Source organism: Leucopleurus acutus, assembly GCF_964270905.1.
Source record: "Leucopleurus acutus genome assembly, chromosome: 5".
Classification (NCBI taxonomy): Eukaryota; Metazoa; Chordata; class Mammalia; order Artiodactyla; family Delphinidae; genus Leucopleurus; species Leucopleurus acutus.
The window spans coordinates 11,337,928-11,353,754 of NC_139147.1; the positions used below are offsets into that span (position 1 = coordinate 11,337,928).

The 15,827-nt window shown below is 38.1% G+C and overlaps 1 protein-coding gene across 2 annotated transcripts in view; it reads right to left on the bottom strand.

The window, feature by feature from the left end:
* Positions 1 to 15,827, bottom strand: part of ITSN1 (intersectin 1) — a gene marked incomplete at its 3' end in the record, with an annotated part of 230,302 nt that overhangs the window by 121,707 nt on the left and 92,768 nt on the right. For both annotated transcript variants that reach the window (XM_082840315.1, XM_082840316.1), the window contains exons 9-14: positions 12,226 to 12,289; positions 9,220 to 9,357; positions 7,690 to 7,805; positions 4,088 to 4,350; positions 1,774 to 1,923; positions 1,547 to 1,687 (exon numbers count right to left, since the gene is read on the bottom strand). In XM_082840315.1, coding sequence (XP_082696441.1) covers positions 1,547 to 1,687; positions 1,774 to 1,923; positions 4,088 to 4,350; positions 7,690 to 7,805; positions 9,220 to 9,357; positions 12,226 to 12,289 — 872 coding nt within the window. The remainder of the gene's footprint in view (positions 1 to 1,546; positions 1,688 to 1,773; positions 1,924 to 4,087; positions 4,351 to 7,689; positions 7,806 to 9,219; positions 9,358 to 12,225; positions 12,290 to 15,827) is intronic.

Sequence of the window (15,827 nt, forward strand, 5' to 3'; positions counted from 1 at the left end):
CTAGTGAAGGCCTGCGCACAGCGATGAAGACCCAACGCAGCCAAAAATAAATTAAAAAAAAAAACAGTCCCAAGCTGGAAAAAAACCTACACGTCCCTCAACAGGTGAGGGGATAAATAAGGAAATACTACTCAGTGATGAAAAGGAACAAACAACTGATTCAGTCAACAATATGGATAAATCTCAAAAAAAGCATGCAGAGAGGAAGAAGCTGAAATAAAAGTCACAATGTTCAAGGGACTTCCCTGGTGGGGCAGTGGTTAAGAATCCACCTGCCAATGCAGGTTCGAGCCCTGGTCCGGGAAGATCCCAAATGCTGTGGAGCAACTAAGCCCATGCGCCACAACTACTGAGCCTGCGCTCTACAGTCCATGAGCCACAGCTACTGAGCCCGCATGCCTAAAGCCTGTGCTCCGCAACAAGAGAAGCCACCCAATGAGAAGCCTGAGCACCGCAATGAAGAGTAGCTCCCGCTCGCCGTAACTAGAGCAAGCCCGCGTGCAGCAACAAAGACCCAATGCAGCCTAAATAAATAAATAAATAAATAAATAAATAAATAAATAAATAAATAAATAAATAAATAAATAAAAAGAAAGAAAGAAAACGTCTCTGAGAACACAGAGGTTTTAAAACGACTTACAAAAAAAAAGTCACAATGCTCAAAACTTATCATATTTCATGATGATATGCAGAACAATATCTACATGAATTTGATGCCCCCTAGCTCAACTCTTGAAACCAAACCAGGTGATATTGTAACAACTTGGTGGTCAAGGTTGGATAGGTAATAAAATGAAAGCAGAACTGCTTAGAGTACTCCACTGTCTCCAACTGTTGTGTATACATACATTTCTGGAACTCCCCCTAATATACTTAACTGCACTTCTTTATTGTGCTCATCACGGTAAAGCCAAAGTCCCATGAATGGACTATAGGCCCTGTGTGATCCAGCCCCCACTTGCTCCAACCATAGTGGTCTCCTTGCTGTAACTGGCATCCCAGAGACCAGCTACAGCCTCAGGTCTTCTGCACTATTGTTTCCCTACCTATAACTTGCTCTGCCAGATATTCACATGGCTCAGCCACTCATCTCTTTCAAGTCTTTGCTCAAAAAGCATGTTCAGAGAGAGGCCTGTCCTGACCACATTACTCAAAATCACAGCTCTCCTTACTACTGGGGACTCTCTTCCCTACTTGCTCTCCAGAGCAACTTTTCATCTTCTAATAGAGTACATACTTGTTATTTTATTAGTGCTTGTCTCCCCTGCAAACAGAAGGTAAGCTCTGTGAGGGCAGGGTTCCTGTCTCTGCTGTCCACTGCTGGATCCTCAGTGCTTACCAGAGCTTGCATTGAGCTGGCATGTAGCAGTCTCGGCAAGTGTGCTGAGTTACTAGACAACCTATTTTCAGGCAAGGACCTTGTCTACTTCATCTTGGCTTCCCAGTGCCTATTAGGTGCTTGATGTTTGTTGAGTGAATAAATGAATGAGATGAATCAGAGAAAGGCATGTAAGCCAAAAAGCTTTTAAGGGACATATTTTCTCACCTGTAATTGTTGCTGTAGGTGGGTGATTTCAGCAATTCTCAACTCTCTAGATTTGTTTGTGCTCTCAATTTCTTGCCTTTGGGTTGTCAATCGACATCTGATATCTTGAAGTTTTCCTTCTAGTTGATGCTTCTTATCATTCTTTAACAAATGAAAAATAATAAGAATTATTAGCATTTTAATGGTTCAATGTAAGTAGATTCCCAAAGCATAATCAAACTACTCACTAGAGCTTCTAATTCAAATTCCAAAGTCTTTTTCTTTGCTTTCAGCACAACTATGTCCTCTTGTTCTTTGTTTCTTTGATTTAACAGTTCTTGTCTTCGATTCCGTTCCCATTCAAGCTGTCGTTGCCTTTCAAGCTCCCGTTTTGCTGCCTATGACATACACAGACGATTTATTAATTGTTCAGTTCTTACACTCTTCAAGGTCTCTTAGTAAGCATTACATCTAGTAAGTGTTTTCTTTTAGGGGTGAAATATTATTAAACATTACAAGAAATTTTTATTTTAATATAGCAGAAAAATTTTATACAAATATAATATTCCTTCTATGGGAAAACACAGAATATTGAGAAAGGCTATTATATTTACATGAGCTGAGAACAGACTGGATTGTTTCACCACTGACATTCAATTCTTTACGCTGCTAAGGATGCTTGGTGTGCTAAAATAAGCTCCTCTTCCTTATTTACGGACTCATAAAAAACAAGGAAAATTAATCTAGTAAAATCAAGCCAAAAACCCCAGAACAAAAAACAAAACAAAAAAAGCTTTCTTCCATCAAACAAGTAATTATTATTTCTTCTGTCACATGAGAGATTATTATTTGTCTCAAGCTTTAAAAGTCTGTAACCCCCATCTCCCTAATCATTCACTTCCTTTTTAGCACAGAAGGTTCTGTAATTTCTCTGGCAATGTCAGCTCTCTTCAACGCTGACTCTGATGGCTGCTAGGCAGAGTAACTGTGGGAGCACCTGGCACTCTTTATCGTATTGTAATTGCTTCTTACATACCTGTGCTCCAACTACACTGTAAGGGCCTGGAGGACAGGTGGAGTTCCTGTTTATCACCATATCTCCAGGGACTATCAATGCCTGGCACATGGTAAATGTCAATTAAATAATCTTGAATAAACACTCTAAAATACTTTTTTTTTTTTAAAACACTGAAGAAGGAAAGGCTGTCTACCTTTTGGTCGTCATCCTGGAAATGAAAATCCTGTTAGTATCTGTGTGTGTCTGCCCGAATGAAAGGGAGCTTATAGCTACAAGTTTTCTAAAGCAATCATTAGGAGATGAAACCAAAGTATTATTTTTTTATAAAGACAAATCCCCCATCTTTAAAATACATTTTATCCACACAAGAGAATCATGTCATTGCTTCTGTAACAATATACTAGGACTTCCCTGGTGGCGCAGTGGTTAAGAATCCGCCTGCCAATGCAGGGGACACAGGTTCGAGCCCTGGTCCAGGAGGACTCCACATGCCATGGAGCAACTAAGCCCATGCACCACAACTACTGAGTCTGCACTTTAAAGCCCGCGAGCCACAACTACTGAGCCCGTGTGCCACAACTACTGAAGCCTGTGTGCCTAGAGCCTGTGCTCCACAACAAGAGCAGCCACCACAATGAGAAGCCCATGCACCACAACGAAGAGTAGCCCGCACGCAGCAATGAAGACCCAATGCAGCCAAAAATTAATTAATTAATTAAAAAAAAACCAATATACTAAAATTGGAAAGACAGACAGGAGACAGGCTTGGCCCCTATCCAGGTATGGCACCAAATTTAGGAAGCCATCCATAAAATACAGTGAAGATTACTAGACATACTTTCTAAAGTGGAAAAAGAAAAAGATGCAGAACAATAAATTTAGTGTGATACCATTACAGTGGTTTCATAAAACAATTTCAACTAAACCTTCAACCTCCCCACCATATAAACCTTTTTGTTTCTATATTTGTATGTGAATGCAGAAAAAAGGCTAGAAAAAAATACTTAACTGCTATCAATGGTTTGTTACAAGACTGTATTATCAAAAACTTGTACATGAATGTTCATAGCAAGAGTATTCAAAATAGCCAAAAAGTAGAAACAACTCAAATGTCCACCAACTGATGAATGGATACATTTAAAATGTGGTCTATCCATATAATGGAATACTATTCAAACACAAAACGGAATAAAGTAATGATTCACGCTACAACTTAGCATGAAAACATGCTAATCGAAAGCCAGACACAAAAGGCCACATATTATGTGAATCCACTTATACAAAATGTCCAGAATAGGCTAACCTATGGAGAGAGAAAGGAAATTCGAGGTTGTTAAGGGCAGGAGGAGGGGGAATGGGGAGTAACCACTTAATGGGTAAGGAGTTTCTTTTTGGGGTGATGAATTAGTGGTGACGGTTGCACAATTTTGTGAATAACTAAAACTACTGAATTGTAAAAAGAAAAAAAAGACTGTTAATATATTACTTAAACAGCTCTGGAAGAGCAGGCGTGTTCATGACGGGGCTGCTCCCCAGCTGCTCACCTCTCGCCTCTCGATTTCTTTCCTGCGTTCCTCCTCTCTCTGACGTTCTAGCTCCCGCTGCTTTTCCAGCTGCTTCTCCAGCTCCAGTTGCCTCTTGCGCTCCTGTTCCTGGCGTTCCCGCTCCTTCCTCTCCTGCTCCGCCCTCTCCAGCTGGGCCAGGCGCTCTTGTTCTTTGCGCTGCTGCTCCAAGAGCGCTTGTCTCCGTTTCTCCAGCTCCAGATTGCCACGTTCAAAGTTCTCACGCTTCTTATCTTCAAAGGTTACTTTAAAACAAGACGTAACGATTAGGAAAAGCCATGATTTTCAACATAGTATTTTCAAAGGGAAAACTCAATGGCATATTGGAAATGTGCAGTGTACCTGCAAAACTGAACTCCCAAAGCTTCTTTCTCACCTGTGCCCTCACTGATAAGCACTACGAATGTGCCCTTCACCCAGCTTCTTGCTTATATACTCTCCCCTCCAGATAAACCACATCATAGTGTTCGAAATGCCAAACGTGGTTTCTGGAATAATCTTTTGACAGCAGTTCTGCATCATCACCCAACCTCCATACCTTCCCTGTCACTCTACCCTTTCCCTTTTCTATGACCTGGATTCAGCAATTGACCCCTTGTCACTTCTGTACCATGAATCTTTCGCTTTCTACCTCTTTTTTCTTTGCTTAAAACCATGCTGTTTTGTCTTCAATTTTAACAAACAAGACAGTTTCTGAATGCAGAGGTAAGAAGGTAAGTCTCCTCCTGGGTTTCACACTGAAGAGCAGGTTGTACCCTAATCATCATGGAAATGATACTCCGTAAGTTATTTTTTCTAACCCATTACTCAGTTTCCTTCTTTGAGAACACCAATTATGAATTTTAGAACTATCCCCAGGTCAATAATTGTTTTTCTCTGATCCTTGCTAACACTGTTTACATCCATTTTATTTTACTTAAAAAAAAAATTCCATCCACCACATCCCTTACTACGTTTTCAGCAGCGTCTATTCAGTTTTGTGTTTGCCTCACACGCTTCTCCTTGGAGCCAGCCCCAGACAAGTGAAGCTCTCACTGCCAGCCTGTGCAGCATGTCATTCCCATTGTTCCCAATCTATTTCAAGGGCCGTCACTTCACACACTGTCTTGAGAAGTGTAGCTGTGAGCATCCTTTCTTGGCTTCTTCCCACATTCCTGTCTGGCCTTCACTGAAAACAGACCTTCCTTACATACTGTAGTTAGATTAGAGATCAGAGATGGCAAGCAAGTTTTATTTTCTTGTTCTTCTGGCTCCTTTTGTGATTTCAGAACAGGCAGCAATCATTTTACTCTGCCACCTTAAAATCGAAAGTCCCCTCCATCAGAGAAAGGAATGAAGTAATGATACATGCTACAATGTGGATGAATCTCAAAAACACTATGCTAAGTGAAAGAAGCTGGATGTAAAAGGTCACCCACTGCATAATACCATTTATATGAAATATCCAGAAGAGGTAAATCCAAAGAGACAGAAAGCAGACTGGTGATTTCCAGGGGCTGGGGAAAAGGGAGAATGGAGAGTAACTAGGTATGGCCACTGTTTTGGACTGAATGTTTTCCACCCCACCAATTTATAGGTTGAAACCCTAACCCCCAAATGGGCTGGTATTTGGAGATGGGAACTTTGTAATTCCAGTTAAGATAAGGTCATGATGATGGGGCCCTCATTATGAATTAGTGGCCTTATAAGAAAAGGAAGAGAGAGCTATCTTTCTTTTTCCATGTGCACACACAGAGGAAAGGCCATGTGAGGACCTAGTGAGAATGCAGCCATCTGCAAGTCAGGAAGAGTGCCCTCACCAGGAATGGAAGTGGATGGCACCTTGATCTTGGACTTCCTATCCTCCAGAACTGTGAGAAATAAATTTCTGCTGTTTGAGACACCCAGACTATGACATTTTATTATGGAAGCCCAAGCTGACTTAGACAGCCACTGAACTGTACACTTCAAAATGATCAATTTTATCTTAAGTAAATTTTACCTCAATTTAAAAAAATGAAAAAAACTGAAAGTCCCTATACATCTTTTTAGTTCCAAAATCTGGCCCTATTTCTGGTACACAGAGGCACATAATAAATGGTTGTTGAAAGAAAGAATGCACTAACCCAAAACTCTAATACTGTCACATCCTGTTCAAAACTTTAAATGAATGTCTTCTACCAACAGAAAAAGAAAATTCCAAATTCTAAGGATTCCTGTCCTTATTTGCTTTAAGACTTTACTCCCATTATTATCAACCTGAAATGTTCCTCCCTTCCACTTGTAATGACCCAATTACTCTTCAAATCTCAACTCAACTGTGACCTCTTCCATAGAGATTTAATTGCTTGTGTATTTCCCAGTCTATGCCAACCAGCTATAAGTAAGCTCTGCTGTGCATCTATAATTCTGTCTTCAGGAATTTATCATACTTATGCACTGCTTTGATGATTGTTTATATGGATGTCTTAAATCCTCAGTTGTATTATAACCTTCTAGAGGGCATGGACCATGTATTATTAACATTTAGATTCTTCACTGTACTCAACACATTTGAACAAAGAACATTTTCAGTAAGCAGTTTATCGCTGAACAAAAAGTAATTTAGTTAAAGAGGAGACTAGGAGAGCTAGTGTCCTGAGCAGGTCAATTATCCCCTGAGCACTTTAAATGCAACAAAATGACACTGACAGAGTATTAAACATAAAGAGGTTCCATAATAAATTTCATTAGGGTGTCAGTATCAATTGTCATCTCATCATTAATAATTCATAGCTACCATAGAATATTTTAATAGTATGATGAATTAATCTTTGTAAATGAGGATAATTTAAATTAGGTTCATATTAAATTTAAAATAACTTCTTGTTATCAAGGAGCTTCGGATTCTATAACAACATGAGAAAACAACAGTAGGCAATTTTACATTCTATTTCTGCAACCACCTTAAAGGCTTATCAGTTTTGAGCATTTTATAGATAACATTTATAAAATTTTTGTTAAGTGGTAAATAATCAGATTTCAATTTAAAAGCTAGAACAAGGGTGCATTAGCAGAGTACATAATGTTCTTATTTCTATACATATATTCAAATCCAAAAGCATATGAAAAGTGTCTCCTTTCTGACTAAGGTCAGTTAAAGAAACATAGCAAGGGCTTCCCTGGTGGCTCAGTCATTAAGAATCTGCCTGCCAATGCAGGGGACACGGGTTCGAGCCCTGGTCCGGGAAGATCCCACATGCTGCGGAGCAACTAAGCCCATGTACCACAACTACGGAGCCTGAGCTCTAAAGAGCCTGTGAGCCACAACTACTGAGCCCGCGTGCCACAACTACTGAAGCCCACACGCCTAGAGCCTATGCTCTGCAATAAGAGAAGCCACCGCAATGAGAAGCCCGCGCACCACAACGAAGAGTAGCCCCTGCTCGCCACAACCAGAGAAAAGCCTGTGCACAGCAACAAAGATCCAACACAGCAAAAAAATAAAATTTAAAAAAAGAAACATAGCAAGAATGTCAAAAGCTAAATTTATTTTTGCCTCCATCTTTGCCTTAGAGATAGAAAATCTCTAATATGCTATAATTCAAATATAAGGACTGTCTTACCAGGTAATTTCTTTTCTAGTTGTTGCTGTTCATCTTCTAAAACTGGTTCCTCTGGTAACCTCTGATCTACCGAAGTTGAGCTTATGACAGATATACCACTGCCAGATCGAACTCTTCTGCAGTTGTGGAAAAAAAGAAAAAAAAAAAAAAGGATTCATGTAAAGCTGTCTAGGTAGAATTGGGTAAACTATGAAAAAAAATTTTTTTTAAGATTATGCCACATATCATGGAGCAAATTTCATTTTTAGTGAGGAAAAGATAAAGATTTGGTCTTCTCTATTTACAAGAGTTTCTTAAAAATGAGTATCTGAACGTCATCAGACTCTGAGTGCCATATTCATTCAAATGTTTAGAACCATCACCAAAAGTAGGACAATTCCAAAGGATTAAATCAATGAACAATTGTCAAGTGGTTAGAGCAGTACCTTGGACATAGTAAGTGTTTGCTGTTCCGATCATAACCCTCCTATGAAACATTAAATTTCCAAGGGAAGATTAGCAGCTCAGCTAATTGAGAGCATCTTTTTTTTTCCCCTTTACAAAGTCTCTCCATGTTATCTCTTAACAAACACATGAAATGTCTATACTTTATAGTTCTTAAAACAAATCACTTAGTTTACTGGTTAGTTTCACTTTACACCATTAATCTTGCTCTTTTAAACCGATCTACCTATCTTCTTTTTATGCTTTTTTATCAGCTTCCAGTGTTGTGTTTCTTGTAGCGATTCTTGAAGCTGTGAGATTTTGTGGGCAAACTGTCCAGCTACCGGTTTCTTCCTACACATTCACAGTTTTCTCAGCTCCCCCCTGCACCATGTATGTGCTGACAGTGATGGCTTCATGTTTCATACTTTTATGGGGACTTTTCCCCCAGTCCTTCCTGTGAGGAATTAGGACAGAAATTCTTATCTGCGCTTCTTTTGTTCTTCTTTGTCTCGTAAGATCTCAAATTTGTCTTTTAAGTTAAAGCTTTGAGACACAGTTGTCCAAGAGGGCTGTGTATGCGTGGTTGTGTGTAGGCGGAGGATACCAGTAACTGCAGAGTCTTCCCAATTGGACCCTGAACTACCCTCTCGATGTCTCCATTGAGGTTATGTTTCAGACCATGAAAATTTTCTTTAATAATCTTCCTGATTATAATTTCTACATTGCCAGCATTTTGTTACCTCTGTCTGGAATGTGTAGAATTCATAGGCAGAATCTCCTTGCTTTATTTTCTATGTACAGGTTGATATCATTGCACTTAAACTGCTAAAGTTTTGGGTGAGCTTTGATTATATGGATTGTCTCAAAAATCACAAAATCTGTGATGTTTTATTTGACTGTTTTACTAATATCCTATGAGTACTTTAAAGAACAGAACAGGGAAAGATTAACACAAACCTACCTAAGAAGATTTGCTTGAATTCATAGATATTTCATTTACTTGCCAAGAATAAAAAATGACTATAAGATACACAGGCAACAAAGCCAAGTTTGAAATTCACATACTCAGCGCACAGTTTCTTATGAGAGCCAAATATTCCTTACCTAAAGGAAGGTGGAATGTATTCTGGGGGCAGGACCGGTGGCAGTGGTTGGCCAGACATAGCTACATCAATTAGGTGCATAGCCAGGATAAATTCTTCTGCTGTGAGTTTTCCATCTTGATCAATGTCAGAAAGATTCCTATTCAACAAAAAGTTCATTGTAATCTAGCTTCATGAAAATGCATGCTTGTTACTATTCATGAGTGATTTAAACGTTCTATTTTCTTATTCTGACTCTAGGCCAACTGAGTTCCTCTGTGCCTCAGTTTATAAAAATAGTACCTATTTCACACCACCATTGCAAAGACAAAATGAGACAATCCATATAGCTGGGATGGTGTTCAGCATTCAACAGATGTTAACTATGATTATAATTACACTCTTCTCAATCATTGCAACCCATTTTAAATGTATCATACATTCCATGTGTCTAATTTAGACTACGCTCTGCAGACTATCAGGTCAGATAGTAAATATTTAAGCTTTGCAGAACACACAATCTCTATCACACGAAATTCTGCTGCTGCAGCAGGAAAGTAGCCACAGACAATATATAGAGAAACAAATGGGCACGGTTGTTTTAAAAAACAAAACCAGGTGCAGGCCAGATTCAGCTCACTGGACCAAGCCCTGATCTAGGCCTCCAAGGGTGGATCTTTACGGCCTCCAGCCACAGAGGCAAGGTGTTTTCTGTTCCTTAATCTTAGGATTCAATCGTCACTGTTCTTCATAATCAACTTGCCCTGGTAGCTAATTAAAGTAAACAGATTTTTCTAGCAAGTCCAAGAATGTGATTTTACTTAACAACTTCTGGACACCAAAAGAGGATGCAAGACCACAACACTGTTCACTAAAATACCAATAGGACAGATGCTACACTGGGCAACTAACTGGCTTTGCTGATGCGATAAATCAAGAAACTCCTCTTAAATCTGAAACTTCCTCAGGTGGCATAAACTCTTTTTTTTTAAGGTACAATATCCATACGGTAACATCCACCCCTTTTAGAGTACAATTCTTCGAGTTCTGACAAACACATTCAGTTGTGTAACTCTACAATGTATAGAAGTTTCATCATCACCGAAAATTCCTGTCTTTTTATAGTCACCCTTTCCTTTGCCCCCAGGCCCTGGCAACCACTGATCTCTTTTCTGTCCCTCTACCTTTGCCTTTTCCAGGTGCCAGACTCCTGTTTTTAAGTAAAACACAGCCACAAATGAAAACTCTGCCTGTTTTACCTTGTTCTCTCTTCCTTTCCACTGCCCACTCCTAGGTAAATGCAATTCAAAGGCAGGTGGAATTCCTATTTGGTTTTTTCCCCATACTTGCCTGAAGAATGGCTGTACACATTTAATTAAATATCTTTTTATCATATAGAAAGAGAATATAATATTCTAGTAGGAGAAGACTCAAGTATTTTTTTCAAAGAGGGCAGGTTATAAATGAGAAACTTAAACATTTCATTATATTCTAGTGTCATGAGAACAACCAACGTCCATAAATGTTAGGTCTTTAGTTTTTATTCCAGAGGGCCCTAGGATATTGGTACACACCCAGACTTAAAGAGGTCTAGATGTGTCATAGATATAAGATGCTTGCTAACTGGTCTGTTATTATGCTATTGCAAGAGGCTGACCCTTTAACGCAAAGCAGAAGGGACTATAATGGGTGAAGGGAGCAGCCCTAGAGCTTGACCACTTATGAAACAACCACATCAATGAGCCTGCAGTAAAATCTTGAACCTAGCAGGTAAGTGGTACAGACCGGGTTTATCTTCCAGGTGGAATCAATGGATAATGCATAACTGAGAGATATACACTCCTGAAGAGTGTGTGTTCTAGTTAATATTTAACTAGATATTAAAATTAAATATTTAACATTCTAGTTAATATTTAAATGTAAAGAATCCTATAGGATTAGGCAAGGCTCATCAATAGCTACTAAAACTCATTACAAAATAGACAAAGAGACATAAATGTATCTACTGATGAAAGTACTCGGTATCATCTCTGATGTATTTTGCAAAAAAAAAAAAAAAAAAAATTCAAACTTGAATCTGATGAGTGGTTCTCAACCACTGATTGATTTAGTACTGCAAAGAACATCTGCCAATGTCTGGAGACATTTCTGATTGTCACAAGTGGAGGCGGGGCTCATGCTGCTGCAGTAGGCAGAGGCCAGAGATGCTACTTAACAATCAAAAGTCCACAGGACAGGCCTCCACCACAGAGTCATCGGGCCTAAAATGTCAATAGCACTGAGGTGCAGAACCCTGCTTAAGATCTAATTACCAATCTACAGGAAATACAAGAATGAATTAACACCACAAGGGTGCCATCAGCTAAAGTTAGGCTATAAGAAACTATAGGACAAATGATCTGGGGTTTTTTTGTGGGGTGGGGTGGGGGAGGAGTGGAAAACAAGACAAGGGGGAGTTTATAGGTTAAAGGAGACTTAAAAGATGTATCAACCAATTGTTACAAAATATAGATTTATTTCAGTCCTGATTTGAACAAATCAACTATAAAAAAATTATGAGACAATCTAAGGAATTTAAACACCATCTGATTAACTTAATGATAAGAATTACTATTTAACAGTTTTAAGTGGACTTTTGGTATTGCAGTCATGTGGGGAAAAAATCCCTATGTCTTTTGGAGATACAAGCTGAAATATGTGCAGATGGAAATGATATAATGACTGAGATTTGGCTTAAAATAATTGAAAGGAGGAGGGGAGAACCAGGACAAGTCATAAGTTGAGACTTATTTAGGCTGTATTATGAGTTCTTGAGAATTCATTATATTGATTGCTCTGCTTTTGTATTTTTCAAAATCAAAAGGGGGGAAAGTAAGAGGGGTAATCATAACAACTCATTGGAAAATTAAGCCTACTCCATATATCCCCCTTAGAAATAACGGTATTAATCTAAAGACCCATGAGCCATATCAATTCAAGAAATACAGTTTCCTCTTTATACAAACCAAGGAACTTTTTCATTCCTTACCATATTGAAGCCAGCTGAGCCTGTGGTAAACTTGACTGCATAAGAATAGTTCTTGCTTGGGGACCTAAACAAAAACCAGGAAAAAAATATAAAGATGAATCAGCAAATCTTCACTGATCAGTGTTCTGCACATAGGTACTATGTAATCTCATGCAATCACAGTGCTTTAAACGGTATTTGCTATTACCCGAGGGGCTTTTTAAAAAGGAAATTAAGCCCCCATGAAAAAGGCAAGAAACACAAAGCACCTGGCACACAGGTTTTTTGTTAAATAGTTTAATTTTTGTTAAATAGATGTTTAATGAGGAATGAGTATGTAAAGGATTAGAGTTTCAAAATATAACCTGCCCTTCTGTCCAGGTTACCATCTCTATTTTATTTACAAAGCTTTTTTTTTTTTTTTTACAAGGCTTTTATTTACAAAGCTGAAACTTATTCTCTCTAAATTCAGCATCTTGGCCACCACCTGCTTCCTCCACCATGATGACTATCAAATTCAGATAAGATTCAGAGAATCTTAGAGGAGGAAGGGACCTTAGAGAGAACTCTTCTACTCATTTCATTATACAGACTCTAAAACAAAACTAAATAAAAAAAACTTGCTCAAGGTTGTATAAATGGCCAATTATCGCAGCCATTTCCTAGGTTAGTGATAAAGAAGAATTTCTGGAATTTCAACTCTCATCTCAGAATCAGCTCTCACTTCTTAAAATACTTGTATATATCTTCAGTTTTGGCATGAAACTAGCCTTAGATACCAGAAAGGCTACAATGTAAGAATTTGAATGTTTAAATAAACTAGTGTTAGGAGGAGAGAGATAAATGTCTTATGTCCATCACTGACTCCCAAGGTGTGGTCCCAGGATGACATGAAGACCAAGGAATGGAAAGTGGTAGCAACTGTGTTAGGAAGATTACCACGCATAAAATTTTGCTTGTTCTGTGGTATACTGGAATGAGAAAAGTTCATTGATCATTTTATTTAGTCTCTAACATTGTATTTAGAATGTTGGCAACATTAAAGTAGAATTAGCAAAAGTTTAGTGAATGCTTCAATTTATACTTGTAACAATTCTGCCCACTTCAGAACTATAAAAAAGAAAGTTCATATTTCATCTATTCAATAAAAAGTGTAACAATAAATGAAAAGAACTAACCCTGGACCTGGATATCAGGACATATGGATTCCAGTCCTGACTCTTCCACTCCCTAATGACATGTGACATTAACAAAACTACTTTTAGGAAGTTCTTTTATCTCTGAAATGAGGAAAATGATCTAGAACAGGGATTGGCAAACCACAGTCTATAGGCCATATCCAGCCCTCCACCTGTTTTTGTAAATAAAGTTTTATTGAAACATAGCCATGCCCATTCATTTAAGCACGATATACGGCTGCTTTCATACCGCAACGGCAAAGCTGAAGAGCAGTGACAGTGTATGACTGCAAGTCTAAAATGTTTTTGTATCTGAAAGGGCGAATTACAAGTATACACAAATTCTCTGTATGCCTCGCTCACTCTGCTAAGGCAGTAGCTGTCACTTTTATACATAGCATGAAAAACCAGGCCAGCTTATATGGGCACTGAAGGAATATTTAAAGGTAGTTTTAAGTACTGTTTAACATGGTTTGACACCAGTGTGTCATATAGACCCAGACCTGCATTGTCACTGAATCTGAAAACATTATTTTGCTGTTTATAGAAGAAGTCTGTTGACCCCTGCACTAAAAGATTCCAACTGTCTTTTGCAATTTCTAATACTTGACTCTAAGTCCTAAGACAAGGTTGTGAAACATTAAATTAGATCAGCAACAGCAAAGATAGTAACAGGACAACATAAAAATCAAGCTCTGAGTGTTCGGAACTATTCTGTAGAAGCCTACATTCATGAAAGGCAGACTGGCTTATAAGGAAACATTAAGGGAATAAACACAAATCTCAAGTTCACAAAGCCTACAGTGGGTAGCTATGTTTCAGTAGGGAAGCTTGAATGGAAAGAACAGAGACAATTAAATGAAGTTAATGCTTTACTTCAAACAAGGACTAAGACTTTTAGCATTTTGTGATTAGCATATGAATAACCAAATAACATATGCACTGTTTCAGAATGCAAGGAGATAATCGAATACCTCTTTGAGAAGTGGACTAGCAAGAATAGCATTACCAGAATTCTAGAGCTACTTATACAACTTAGATTAGGAAGGACTCCTTCTCTCTTTTATAAGAGTGTCTCTTTTAAGAGCGTGCAGTAGCATATACATCAGGTTGGGAAGGAACAAGGGGGTGCCCACCTAACCAGGTGTATCAGCGAAATCAACCCAGGTAATCAATGGGGTAAACTGTGCCATTGCTAAATATTTCACTTCTGCCTCTTTCCATTCTGGGAACTATTCTCAACTTTCTTGATATTCTTCTTAATCTTACTCAATTCTTAAGCTGAATTGAGTAACTGCTTTAGGGGTTGAGGATTCACACAATTATTTTCACAGTTGTGATCATGAAAATAATCTTTGTATTTCATCTCAACAAAACCTGCTCTGCTTCCATCAACAGTCTTATTTAGCCTAAAACACACCTTATATTGATTCCTCACAAAGGGAAAACAAATTAAATGTCTTTTATTTACTATTTTAAAATGTACTGTAATAAATTATTCTTTCTATTTGACATGACTATACAAAGATTTGAAAATGAAATTCCCACCTTAAATTCCTTCCAGGACAAAACAGTAATAAGTATACAGCTAAACAGTAGCAAAAATCTGCTCATCCATCCAGTATATTTCAAATTTTATTTTCTGCCTCAGATATTAAAAGTTCTAAATATTTAAGTTCCTGCGTCATATACCTTCTACCTGATACTATACTTCGGTCATAAAACACATCCTACCAAGAAAAGAGAATTTCGGCATCAACATCGCATCTGAATACTATTTTAAGTAACTCCCAGCAAACACCAACAGTGCTTTAAAAAATGTTTTCAGATTCACTGACAATGCAGGTCTGGGTCTGTATGATACACTGGTGTCAAATCATGTTAAACAGTACTTAAAACTATACTTTTGAATATCCCTTCAGTGCCCATATAAGCTGGCCTGGTTTTTCATGCTATGTATAAAAGTGACAGCTACCGCTTTAGCACAGTGAGAGAGGCATACAGAGAATTTGTGCATACTTATAATTCGCCCTTTCAGATACAAATATACGCTTATTTGAAATGACTGCTGAGATTCTTTACTGGGATAGGGTTCAAGGTTAGACCAGAACCCTTCGAAGTCTCACCCAATCCTGACATTTTTAAACAAGGATGAATTTTTCTCTTGGAAGTAAAAACTGCAATTGTAAGTGATAGAAAAAAAAAAAAGATAGTAAGAATCAGAAATTTAAAATGTTTTTTGCTGAATATCACTGCTTCTCCACCTCAGGAAAATGACCCCATTCTCCCCTCCTTTCATATTTGTTAAAGAGCAGTTACATTTTCCCCCCTTTTACACTTAATGTTTGTATTGGAGATCTCTATTTTCCTTTATTAAAATTATGCTTTTCTTTATAACTCTCTAACAATTTTAAGTGTTTTAACCCCTTATTAGAAAGGTTTCTG